The following is a 13098-nucleotide window of genomic DNA, read 5'->3' on the forward strand; positions in this document are numbered from 1 at the left end:
ATTCTGACTCTTGGTCTTAAAATTACCTATCTGAACATAGAATTCCTTAGTCAGAATGGTGAGAATTTCCTTTCATTTGAACAACATACTTGTTTGGAGGCCCAGGTTTTAAATTACACTTACAGTGTTTGGCTTACTGTATTTTATTTTGCTTTTTGTTTTAAATGAAATATTTTTTTCTCTTTTCTTGGTAGTCTCGTCCACCTGTGACCACCTCTAATACCATCCCTCCTGCTGTGGTAGCAACAGTTTCAGCCACCAGAGCTCAATCTCCAGTCATTACTACAACAGCAGCACATGCTACTGATTCAGCACTCAGGTATATTTGGGGCTTAAAAGATCTAGCCCTCCTTCTTTACCTTTTTCTTTCCTTCATCCTTTCATTTACCTCAGTAAATACTCCTTGAGTGCTTTTCTATGAGCTCTGTAGTGTTCTAGATACTAGAGGTAAAGCAGTGAACAACGAGACATTCCTGCCCTCATAGAGTTTCTATTTTTAGGGGCTGGAGACACACAAAAACAAAGTGTCCTAGATGGTGCAAAGTGCTTTGGGGAAAAATTAGATAGGGTGAGATTTGGAGCGACAGGGTAGGCCTACCACTTCATGTAAGGTGATCTGGGAGAACTGTTGATAAGAACACATTGGAGCCAACAGTTGAAAGATGTAATGAAGTGAGCCATATGGCTGTGTAGGATAAGAGCATTCTAAGCAGTGGGAACAGTAAGTGCAAAGGCCTGAGATTGTAGTGTGTTTGCCATGCCTAAGGAGAAGCAAGAGGCTGATGGGAGGAGAGCGGCCAGAGATTATTTTAGGAAGTAACAGGGTCTCCATATCACTTAGGGCCTTAGGAAGCCCTTTACAGATTTAGACTTTGCTGGGGTGCAGCGGGAAGCCTTACCAGAGTTTTGAGCAGAGCAGCGTCCTGATCTGAAGTTTTTGGTGGATCAGCTGTGGAGAGGCAAAGTGAGAAACAGAGAGATGGTTTAGAAGGATGTGTCAGGAATCCAGGAGAGAGGATTGCTGGAGGTGGAACCTGGTTAGATCCAGAGTAGAGGTTTGAAGTTGGTTGAGGACTTCTGAAGAATTATATAGGGGCAGTGAGAGAATAGGAAGAGTTAGGATTTTGGCCCTGCCAGTTGTGTAGCTAGGAAGGTTTCGCAGCAGTAATACTGCGTGGCTAGGAAGGTGACATCATGTGGCTAGGAAGGTGATGCTGCAGTAACGTGTGATGAAGAACAGTGGGAGGACTAGCTTTGGGGAGAAATCCCTGATTGGTTTTGAGCACTGGAAGATGGTGTTGACTTCTGAGCACTGAAGTGGAGATGTTGAGATAGGTTAATAGAGGAGTTTGGAGTCCAGGTAAGAGTTCTGAAGGAGATAATTCAGGAAGACCATATAGATGGGGAAGAGGTTTTTGAGAGAAAGGGTCTCCCAGGTGAGAGGGCTGAAGGGGGAAGGAGTATTCTCAGGGGAGAGCTGAGATTCATTAGGGCAGGGAGGTAAAGGATATATTCAGATTAGAGATTGCGGATTTGCTAGAGATAGACTGTAAGTCTCTAGGCTGTATTGGAAGGTTTGGGTATCTGAAAAGGGAGAGATCAACAGGGCCCTACAGGGATAAAGTCTGGTTGATGAGGAATGATCTGGGGTGCCTCTAAGGAAGTACACCGTTGGGTGAAGACATGATGGTATTTGTCCTCCTGATCCCCAAGGCATATTGCATTGTATTGCATTGTGGGAAGGTTGTGAAAGTCGGGCGGAGACAATGGGATGTGAGCCTTGCCAGGAGGTCTTTCTTGATTAATACCTTTGGTTATGTGTTGCCTTTGGCAATATAAACAAGAAGTGATTCACTGAACAAAAGAAGGGGTAGTAGGCATGAAGACCAAAACAGTCAGAAGAGACCATCCATAAGTCTTGATTACCAGCTGGAGGCAGGGCAGAGTGGTGAGGAAGAAGTCTAGATGTCTCCTTGGTTTTTTTCCTTGTTTGACCAAGTAAGTAAAAAGGAAACAAGGGAAAGAAAGCAAATGTTAGAAATAATTTTGATTTTTGGGATACTGAGTTTATCCATGGAACAATCAAGTGGCTGTTGTCAGCAGGTGGTTGAAGAGATGTCAGAGCCAGAGATAATGGGTTTGGGAGTTATCAGCTTGTGGGCTACAGTTCAAGGTTGGGGGTATGAGTCTCACCAGGGGGAATAAATACAGTGAGAAGAGGGTCTGGAACAGAACTCTGAAGAAAGTAACTTTTAAATGTAGAAGAGTGCCTAGGACTTCTATTTAACCATTAGCTCTGTCATTCACTAGCTGTGTGGCATTAGGCAAGTTTCTCAACATTACTGATCCTTAGTTTCCTCTTCAGTAAAATGAGCATACGTTACCGTTTGGTAATTTAAAATATTGCCTGAGGTATAGAGAAACACAACTGCCCAACATAAAACAGATTATATGTTGTTCATTTTAATTTTGTATTACCTTGAAGAAGTTAATGTATTCAGGGGTGCCTGGGTGGCTCAGTCGGTTGAGTGTCCCAACTCTTGATTTCAGCTCAGGTCATGATCTCACAGTTCATAGGATTGAGCCCTGTGTTGGGCTCTGCACTGACAGCACAGAGCCTGCTTGAGATGCTCTCTCTCCCTCTCCCTCTGCTTGCTCGCTCTCTTTCTCTCTTACTCTCAAAATCAGTAAATAAACTTAAAAAAAAAGGTTAATATATTCAGATGGTATGAGGAAATTTGAAAGTTAGAAATGTGCAGACAATGAAAACTAGAGTTTTTTTTTTAAAGCATGTTATCAAAGTATCTATCTTTTCCATGTATTGAATTTTTAATAAAAAAATGGATGTTGAATTTTGTGAGATGTACTTTGAGCATTTTGCCAGTCTCAGTACTCTGGGCGCTAGAAATACACTAGTGAATTAAACAGGCAAAAACCCTAATGACCAGATTATTTTTCTACTTAAATCTGTAACAGTGATAGGGGCACCTGGCTGGCTCAGTCAGTTAAGTGTTCGGCTCAGATCATGATCTCATAGCTCGTGAGTTCAAGCCCTGCATCGAGCTATACATTGACAGTACAGAGCCTACTTCACATTCTGTCTCTCACCCTCTCTCTCTGTCCCTCCCCTGCTCACACTATTTGTCTTCCAAAATAAATAATTTTTTTTAAGTTTAAAAAATCTGTAACAATGATAAATTTCTAATATTTAGCTCCCTTTGAATTGAGCCAGAAAGTTCATTTATTTTTTTAATTTTGTTTATTTTGAGAGAGACAGAGCATGTGAGTGGGGGAGGGACACAGAGAGAGAGAGAGAGAGGGAGAATCTCAAGCAGGCTGTGTGCTGTCAGCATAGAGCCCAACGGAGAGCTTGAACTCACAAACTGTGAAATTGTGACCTGAGCCAAACCTAAGAGCCAGATGCGCAACCAGCTGAGCCACCCAGGTGCCCCTGAAACCAGAAAGTTTAAATAGACCAATTTCTATTGGAGAAATAGAAAAAAATTTCAAAGCAACATCTCCCAGAAAAGCACTAGGCCCAGACGGTTTCACTGAATTCTATCAAACTCTCAAAGACCAGATAAACCAATGATAATTAAATTGGTTTAAGGCATAGAAACAAAGGAAAGTTCCAAAAAAATTTTGTCTTATTCTTTTTGTTAAATAGAGTAATCCTATCTGCCAATTTTTTAAATCATTTTTTAATTGTTGTTCGTTGCTTGATTGAATGAACTCTATTACCTTCCTCAAAAAGAACTTACAGGACCAGTATTTTGAGTTTTCACATGTTCAGAATCATTTTGCAGTGATCACTATACTTAAGCAGTAGTTTAACTGATAATTCTTTTGTTTCTGTATTCTTTCTGTGAGTACTTTATCAAGTGTTTTTCTTCTGCCTTCCAGAACTAGATGATGTACAGAAGTAAGGCCAGCTTGATTTCTTTTTTTAAACACCTTAAAAGGATCTTGATATTTTTGCCTGATTGCCTAAGATTTTTTTTTCTTTGTTTTTTGTTTTGTTGTGTTTTGTTTTTGTTTTGTTTTTTTAGAGAGAGAGAGAGAGAGAGAGAGAGCATGAACAGGGGAAGGGGTCGGGAAGGGAAGAGAGAATCTTAAGCAAGCTCCATCCTATGCACTGAGCCCAGTATGGGGCTCAGTCTCGACTCTAGGATCATGGCCTGAGCTGAAACCAAGAGCTGGAAGCTCAACCAACTGAGCCACTCAGGTGCCCCTAAGGCTCTCTATCTTTGAATTTCGATGATTTAACTGGGATTTGTTTTGTAGCGACCACTGTGTATTGTTCTGTTCTGAAACATGGTGTATGTTTTTAATCTGCAGTGTGACACCATATTTATGAACAGTTTTCTTGGATTGTGTCTTTATTCTATTCCATTTTAGTGGGAGGGGGCACCCAGTTATGTGTTTGTTGGATCCTTTTTGCATGACTTCCTTATCTAAGCCTTATTAACTTTTCCCCCTTTTGATTCTGCTTACTTTTCTCACAATCTTCTCTGTTTCTTACTGAGTTTCTACCATTGTCTGGCATGCTCTACTTTTTAGTTTTGCTTTCAGTCCCGATGCAGCTGAATATTTTCTTCTGTTTTTCTCTTGAGCTATGCTTATTTTAGCCCCTTCTGTTGTCTAATCATTATGTCCAGTGAGCTCTTACATCTTTGCTTTGTGTTTTCATTTCTGGAAGCAGTTATTGCATCAGGTTTCTTCATTCATGGCACAATTTTCATCTGCTTAGTGAAAGTATTTCTAGTGAACTTCCCCTTTTTCTGTCCACCATTTTTCTTATAGCATCATGAGATAGATCCTGTGCTGGTTGTGTTCTGACTACTCATCTTTGAATGGAGTTGAATGTATTCTGCATCATCTATTTGTAATTGGTTCTTGTTGTAGGCTGGGCTGTGTACTGGATTAGGGGAGATTTTCCTAATGGCTCAGAATCCTGTGTTTGTATTTTCTTGGTCATTACTTCTCTCTTGCTAGTGAAGATAGATTGTCCCAAATGGCAGTTTCTCTCTTCCCTGCATCTCACCACATGCTGTTTGTTTGTTTGTTTGTTTGTTTTTTAAAGTAAACTCTGTACCCAACATGGGACTTGAACTCATGACCCTGAGATGAAGGGTCACATGCTCTACCAACTGAGCCAGCCAGGTGCCCCTCACCACACCCTGTTTTTCACATGGCACTTATTTGTGTGTGTGGTTAATAGTTTAACCCTACATCGTTGATTCCTGGATCTTGGAACTGGTCCGAGTCTAGGTTCTGCTTCAGTGACCCCTCTGATTGTTACAAACAAAAGATTATGGTTTCCTGTGTCAGAGTATGCTCCTCGCTTTGGAGAATTATACTTGACTGGATCTTGTCCCTTAAATTATAGCCGCAGAAATCCTGTCTGTATTGGCTCATGTTTGAGTACCACTGCCTTGGCCGTTCTGCTACCCCTTCTGTGGTTTGAGTTTTCAGGTCTCTCCTAGTTTTGCCAAAGATGGAGACTGAATTCCTTTTTCTTTTCCTTGTTACTGTTTTCTGAGAGGTGAGAAAATCCCAAACCAGCAGTCTCTGCCTACAGCACTTCTTGTCCTCACTCTAAAGTGAAGCAAACATCCAGTTTAACACTGGAGGATGCTCATTAGTCTACTCATTGTAAATTAACCACATATTTTCTGTATTTGTCTAAATTGGGTGTCTATTCCTAGAGCTGCCTCTGAGGCCATTAAAAAGAATAGTATAGTGATTAAGACAACAGACTTGGGAGCACTTTCTAGCTGGCTGACCTTACTTAATCTCTTTGATCTTTTTTTGTATAGGAGGGTGTTGCTACTATGGATCAGGGATATTTTCTTTACTCGGTGTATTTTAATGAAAATCCCTTTCTTTCCTAGCTGCCCCAAATTTGGCTAGTGAGAACCCCTACAAACTGGCTTGAGTGTCATTTTGATATCTCCTTTTGGACTTCACATACTTTCCTATTTCTGGTACATGATAAATTAGGCCCTTTTTTATTTTTTCTGCTTCCCTGGTCTTGAAATCAGCCATTTCTGCAAAGATTCTTGGTTCTCTTTAGTGGAGAATGGGAATTAGAACCCAAGATCTGGTTGCTAGGGGTACACATTGCTCTTGAGGTATCATTCCTTTTGGGCTCTTTCTTTGGACAGAGGTAATCAATATAGTAAACATAGTCATGGCTTCATGCTGATATCTCCAAATGAAATTTAACATTATAAGTTTTTTCTTTCCTTGATTTTATATACATATATATATATTTTTTTTAATTTTTCTAACATTTCTTTATTTTTGAGAGAGAGAGTAAGCACAAGTGGGGGAGGGGCAGGGAGGGTGACAAGAGGATCCAAAGCAGGCTCTGTGCTATGAGTGCAGAGCCAGATGCGGGGCTCAAACTCACGAACTGTGAGATCACAACCTGAGCTGAAATCAAGAGTTGGCCACTTAAACAACTGAGTCACACAGGCGCCACATATATATACACATGTACATATACACACATACATATAAATACACGTATACGTATATGTATGTGTGTATATATATATGTATATATATATATATATATATTTTGTTTTTTGTTTTTGTTTTTTTTAGGTTTATTTATTTTGAGAGGGTGAGAGAAAATCTCAGGCAGTCTCCACGCAGTCAACGTGGAGCCCCTCCTCAGGCTCAGTCTCACAAACTGTAAGATCATGACCTGAGCCAAAATCAAGAGTCAGACACTTGACCAACTGAGCCACCCAGACTCCCTCCTCAATTTTACACTTGTGCATCTTTCATACTGAAAACCTTGTGTCCTCAAGACATTAGCATAACTAGTTGGGTTTTTTGATCTATAATATTAAAAACATAGTTTCATAGTAACACTTCACAGTCCCACGTCCACCGTCGAAAATTAACCCCTTATTTTCTGTAGATTATGCTCACAATAAGACTGAATGAAGTTTAAGACTTCTTTACAGTTCTTTTGTCCTCAAACTGGATCCCACTAAAAGTGAGAATGTGTTCAGAAGTCACTTGATTATTTTCTCTGTAGGATATGTAGTAACATTTTCTTTCTATTCACATATGTCCAAAATGTAAATATATAAAAAGATATACAGTGAGAAGTATCATTCTCTTCTCTGTCCCTCAGGTACCAATTTCCCATGTTCCTATACCTTTGCTTTTTAAGATAACCTGTTCCTAGTTTTTTGGTTATCTTTTTAGTGCATGTTTATTATAATTTAATACATAGTTAGGACTGTTTGTTTAAATTTGTTTTTTAATTTTAAGGATTTAGTTTTTTTTAAGAGAGAGAGCATGCATACAAGCATGGGAGGGGAAGAGAAAGAGGGAGAAAGAGTCCCAAGCAGGCTCTGTGCTGTGAGCTTCAAGCTTGATTTCACGAACTGTGAGATCATGACCTGAGCCAAAATCAAGAGTTGGATGCTCAACTGACTAAGCCACCCAGGCGCCCCTAGAATTTACTTTTTGATTTAACTTTTTAAAAAACATGGAAAATATTTATTTGGTTCAAAAGTCAAAGCTGTATAAAAAGATGGACTCTTAAGTGTCTGTGGCTCCACCTAATTTGCCATTTGCTCTTTAGTGAGTCCCCATTTTATTACTCTCTGATTTGGTGTCTCAGGGTTTTTTTTTATGAAGTAAGTATATGCATAGATAAACCCATACATTTTGTTTGTTTGTTTGTTTCCACTCCTTTCTTACAGAAAATCTAGCACGTTGTATTTATATATACTGTTTTGTATCTTGCATTTTTCTCTTAACAATATATTCTGGAGAGGACTCCAAATCAGTACCTAGAGATATCTTATTCATTCCTTTTATCTTTGGCTGCATTGTACCCCATCTTATGGATGTTGTGTTGGACATTTTGACACATGTGCTGTTCCATGTTTTAGATGGTGTATTTTCAAACTCTGTTTATGGAAGTGAGAGTGCTAGTCAAAGAGTTAATACCTCAATTCCCTCACGTAGAAAATGGCAATAATATTAGCTACCTCAGAGATCATTATAAAAAGTGATTATAGGGGTACCTGAGTGGCTCAATTAGTTAAGCATACGACTTTGGCTCAGGTCGTGATCTCGCAGTCCATGAGTTCGAGCCCCACGTTGGGCTCTGTGTTGACAGCTGAGAGCCTGGAGCCTGCTTTGGATTCCGTGTCTCCCTCTCTCTCTCTGCCCCTTCCTCACTCGCACTCTGTCTCTCTCTCTGTCTCAAAAATAAATAAACATTCAAAATATTTTTAAAAAATTTTTTAAATAAATAATCATTAATATATGTAAAGGACTTAGAATATGCCTAGCATGTAATATATGTTATAGAAATGTTAATATTTATCGTTTTTTATTAAGAGTACACGAAAAGTCAAAGATTACTATACACTATAGTCTGTGCTTTCAAAACCACTTAAAACCATATTTGAATCCTTAATACAGATATTCTTTTTTGGGTATTTTTTGCATGTGCTGGACCTCTTAAATGTCAGTGCATTCAGGGTGAATTGAGGAGACCCTTTCCCAGTTATCCAAATGTTGGCGTTATTCTTTGTTATGAGGTTTTTCAGAATTACTTTTATAATTAAGTTCATCCATCCTAAAATTTGTCCTTATTTTAATTATATATACATGTATCTCTCTGAATGGTTTTCATTATAAATGCTAGGAGCAAGTATCTTATGTGATGCTGTATTCAGCACATTATGTTGTCAACTATTAAAATTCCAGTCTCCAGGGCGCCTGGGTGGCTCACTCCGTTAAGTGTCTAACTTCGGCTCAGGTCATGTGAGTTTAAGCCCCACATTAGGCTCTAAGCTGACAGCTCAGAGCCTGGAGCCTGCTTTGGATTCTGTGTCTCCTTCCTTCTTTGCCCCTTCTCACCCCTCTCTCTCAAAAGTAAACATTAAAAAATCCAGTCTCCAAAATGGATTTTTACCTGATAAAGCTGCAGAGACGTCCTGATAGCTGGAGCAACAAGTTTATGCAGGTGGTCTGTGTCCCCAAATATCTGCTCTTCTCAGGTTATTCTAAAGTCACCTTCGAAGAGGGTGTGAAAGCCACGTAGGGAAGAATCCAGGCTGTAAAACAAAGTCGTAATTACTGTTCATTCACTGGACCAGTGGTGTTCAGAATCCTGTTAATTTGAGCAAGGACTGAGTCTCCACTTGCTGCATCAAGAATAATATCTTTAGGCAGATTCAGCAGAGATTGTACCAAACATCTGACCCTGCAGCCCGCATTTGGACCCTCAGGACAGTGGGTCCAAATGGTCATTGTCGGTAATGTTAGGACCCACAGAAGTACTTCGGTTCGCAATGTGGTATCTTGCGCAGTGTGGATCTCTACATCCTGGTCAGAATTGGTCTACCATGTATGTGCTAATCTAGTCCAATATTCCCACCAGCGTGCCATTTCTCCGGTGGTGACTAACCAGGCTGTGAAATAGGCACAGCTTGTATTTTTCTTCTTTGTGTTTCTGGATATAACTTTTGGGCTCTATGACTTATAAAAAAAATTGGATTCTACCATAATAATGGAGAGAAAATGAAATGGAAACAAAATCTCAAAGTGGTCATTTAAATTATCAAGAGAACATTCATTTCTCATTCCCACCCTTTTTTAGATGACTAACAGAAGAGGCATAATAAAGGCTTGAAATGAATAACCAAAAGACTTTTCAGGGCTATCCAGGTTTTTATGTTTCTAGTTTTTTTTTTCTGGCTTGAGAACATGAGAGTCACTTAAGAGGAAATCTTTTGGGGTCCTTTACATCTTGGGTGAACATAGGGAATGGGTTTGGGGAAATGGCTCATCCTGGAAAAAACAAAAATCCAAACATGAAAATCCAGTCTCCGGTAGTAGGCTTTCTCTTCAGTGAGTTCTACCAAGTTGCGTAGTTGTGTTTGTGGCCAGTCTTTTCAGCTTTCCTTTAAACTCGAATGATAGGCATTTAGTTTTCTTTTCAGAAAGAAAACCATCCTTCATTCAGTTTTAACACTTTATATACACTAATATCCCCCATGTCTGTTTTTTAAGAATTTTGAGACAGGATCCTTATGATGAAATTAACCATTGCTTAGTTTAGATACATGCAGTCCTGGGGCACCTGGCTGCTCAGTTGGTTGAGTGTCTGACTTCAGCTCAGGTCATAATCTCACAATTCATGAGTTCAAGCCCCAGCTGTGCTGACAGCTCAGAGCCTGGAATCTGCTTTGGATTCTGTGTCTCCCTCTCTGTCCTTCCCCTGCTCATGTTCTGTCTGTCTCTTTCTCTCTCTTTCAAAAATAAATAAACATTAAAAAATATTTTTTTAGATATATACAGTCCCAATCAAGTCTACCCTTACAGCTCAACTAACCAACTTCTTTTTAATTTGTAGTCACATGTTTTCATAATATAAAAGCATAAAAAAAGATGTGTAGTAAGGAGTGTTGTTCTCTCATCTGTCCCCTGTCCACCAAGATCCTATGTTCCTTTCCCTTTGCTTTTCTAAATTACCTGATAATAACTTACTGGCTATCCTTCCAGGGTTTCTTAAATATGGTCAGATTCAGGGGCACCTGGGTAGCTCAGTTAGTTGAGCACCCGACTTTGGCTCAAGTCATGATCTCCCAGTTCAGGAGTTCAAGCCCCACATCAGGCTCGCTGCTGTCAGCCTATCAGCGCAAAGCCTGCTTCAGATCCTCTGCCCCCTCTCTCTGCCCCTCCCCGCTTGCGCTCTCCCAAAAAATAAATATGTAAATAAAATGTATATAGTCAGATTCACATACAGTTCTTACTTCTGTCCTTTTTAACCAAAAATTAACTCATAGATTCTCTTTGCTTTCTTTTCATATAGGAATATACATCGAAAGTTTCCCACATTCATAGACCGTTTCATTGTTCTCTTAGTAGCATACATACATACATTGTATGTATGAACGGGTTTGAGGTTGTTTCCAGTACTTTTCCTATCATAAGTAATACTGCAGTCAATAACGTGTGTAAGAATATCTATATTCCCAAAGTATAGATAGATTCCCAAAAGTAATCAGCAATTATATACAGTTATAATTTTGATATCTACTAATTGCCTTCCTTAGGGTTTATACCAGTTTATACTCCATCCAGAATGTTTAGAAGTGTCTGTTTCCAGGCACATGAAAAGATGCTCAACGTCGCTCCTCATCAGGGAAATACAAATCAAAACCACACTCAGATATCACCTCACGCCAGTCAGAATGGCCAAAATGAACAAATCAGGAGACTATAGATGCTGGAGAGGATGTGGAGAAACGGGAACCCTCTTGTACTGTTGGTGGGAATGCAAACTGGTGTAGCCACTCTGGGAAACAGTGTGGAGGTTCCTCAAAAAATTAAAAATAGACCTACCCTATGACCCAGCAGTAGCACTGCTAGGAATTTACCCAAGAGATTCAGGAGTGCTGATGCATAGGGGCACTCGTACCCCAATGTTTATAGCAGCACTCTCAACAATAGCCAAATTATGGAAAGAGCCTAAATGTCCATCAACTGATGAACGGATAAAGAAATTGTGGTTTATATACACAATGGAGTACTACGTGGCAATGAGAAAGAATGAAATATGGCCCTTTGTAGCAACATGGATGGAACTGGAGAGTGTTATGCTAAGTGAAATAAGCCATACAGAGAAAGACAGATACCTATGTTTTCACTCTTATGTGGATCCTGAGAAACTTAACAGAAACCCATGGGGAAGGGGAAGGAAAAAAAAAAAGGTTAGAGTGGGAGAGAGCCAAAGCATAAGAGACTCTTAAAAAATGAGAACAAACTGAGGGTTGATGGAGAGTAGGAGGGTGGGTGATGGGTATTGAGGAGGGCACCTTTCGGTATGAGTACTGGGTGTTGTATGGAAACCAATTTGACAATAAACTTCATATATTGAAAAAAAAAAGAAGTGTCTGTTTCCTTGCACCTTGTTTCCTATGCTGTCCATTTGGGGGATTTTTTTTGGCCATTCTGATAGGTGAACAGTGATGTCTCAGTGTATTTTAAATTGTATTTCTCTTCCTATGAGTGGGGGTGAGCATCTTTTCTTTATTAAGGGGCCGTTTGCATTTTCTGTTAGTGAAACGGAACTGGCTATGCGTATCCCTTGCTTGTTTTCTTTTGGGGAATTATTTTTCTCATTGACTACAAGGAGATCTTAGTATATTAAGATTACACTTTCATTTATGAGTCTTTTGACTATGTTTATAGTATGTTTTGCTCTATGTAGGTTTGCTTATTCACAGAGTAAAATTTATTGATCTTTTTATAAGTTTTGGATTTTCAAAGCTTCTAGTAGTTAAAAAACTCTCTTCCACTCCAAAGTTATGAAATAATTCTTTTTTTTTTCACATGCTTTTTTTAAATTTCTTGTAAAATCTTTGATCCTTTTCCTATGTATCCTGGTGTAATGTGTGAAGCAGGGATCCAATTTTATTTTTTCCAAATGGCTACCTAGTCTTCCCAACATCATTTATTATCAAGTAGTCCATTCTTCCCCCTCTGACTTGAGATGCCAACTTTGTTATAATGTCAAGTTCTCCTGCCACTGTTGGAATTTCAATAGCTTATTGCTAGTTAATTTGACCTGCTCTCTGTGTGGATATCCCTTTCATCATTAGGCACTCATAACTAACACTTTAAGAATGACATGGAAAGGAATAATACAAAATTGGGAGCACGTCAGTGCTTCAAGGGCCCTGACATAGGCTGCTGTTAATCAAGTTGTCTGTAATCCTCCCTCATAATGTAAAAACCTTAGTGTGTATCTCCAGTTTTGTCCGCAGAGTGAAGTGTATTGATTATAATAATGCTTACCTAAGATTGTCCTAGAGTGTTGATTAGCTACACTGAGAGTACTGAGAAGGACTAAGAATTAATTGATTTGGTTCATGGTGCATATTGATACCTTTGGAAATGAGGTTTATGGGACTTTCAGGAGAGAAACTTAACAGGCCATTTATGTCCTAGGTTCATCTGTACACTTTACAGACCTACAAAAAATACAACTGTATGACAGTGGTCTAGTACAAGATAGTAAATGGAGTCTCCTGGGTGGCTCAGTCAATT

General features: G+C 39.3%; 1 protein-coding gene across 13 annotated transcripts in view; it reads left to right on the plus strand.

Moving 5' to 3' along the window:
• SAP130 (Sin3A associated protein 130) overlaps positions 1 to 13098 on the plus strand; it is an 80859-nt gene that overhangs the window by 15026 nt on the left and 52735 nt on the right. For all 13 annotated transcript variants that reach the window (XM_027056080.2, XM_053214840.1, XM_027056082.2 and 10 more), the window contains one exon: positions 195 to 319. In XM_027056080.2, the coding sequence (XP_026911881.1) occupies positions 195 to 319 (125 nt within the window). The remainder of the gene's footprint in view (positions 1 to 194; positions 320 to 13098) is intronic.

The sequence above is a fragment of the Acinonyx jubatus genome, chromosome C1 (genome assembly GCF_027475565.1).
Source record: "Acinonyx jubatus isolate Ajub_Pintada_27869175 chromosome C1, VMU_Ajub_asm_v1.0, whole genome shotgun sequence".
NCBI classification, from domain to species: domain Eukaryota; kingdom Metazoa; phylum Chordata; class Mammalia; order Carnivora; family Felidae; genus Acinonyx; species Acinonyx jubatus.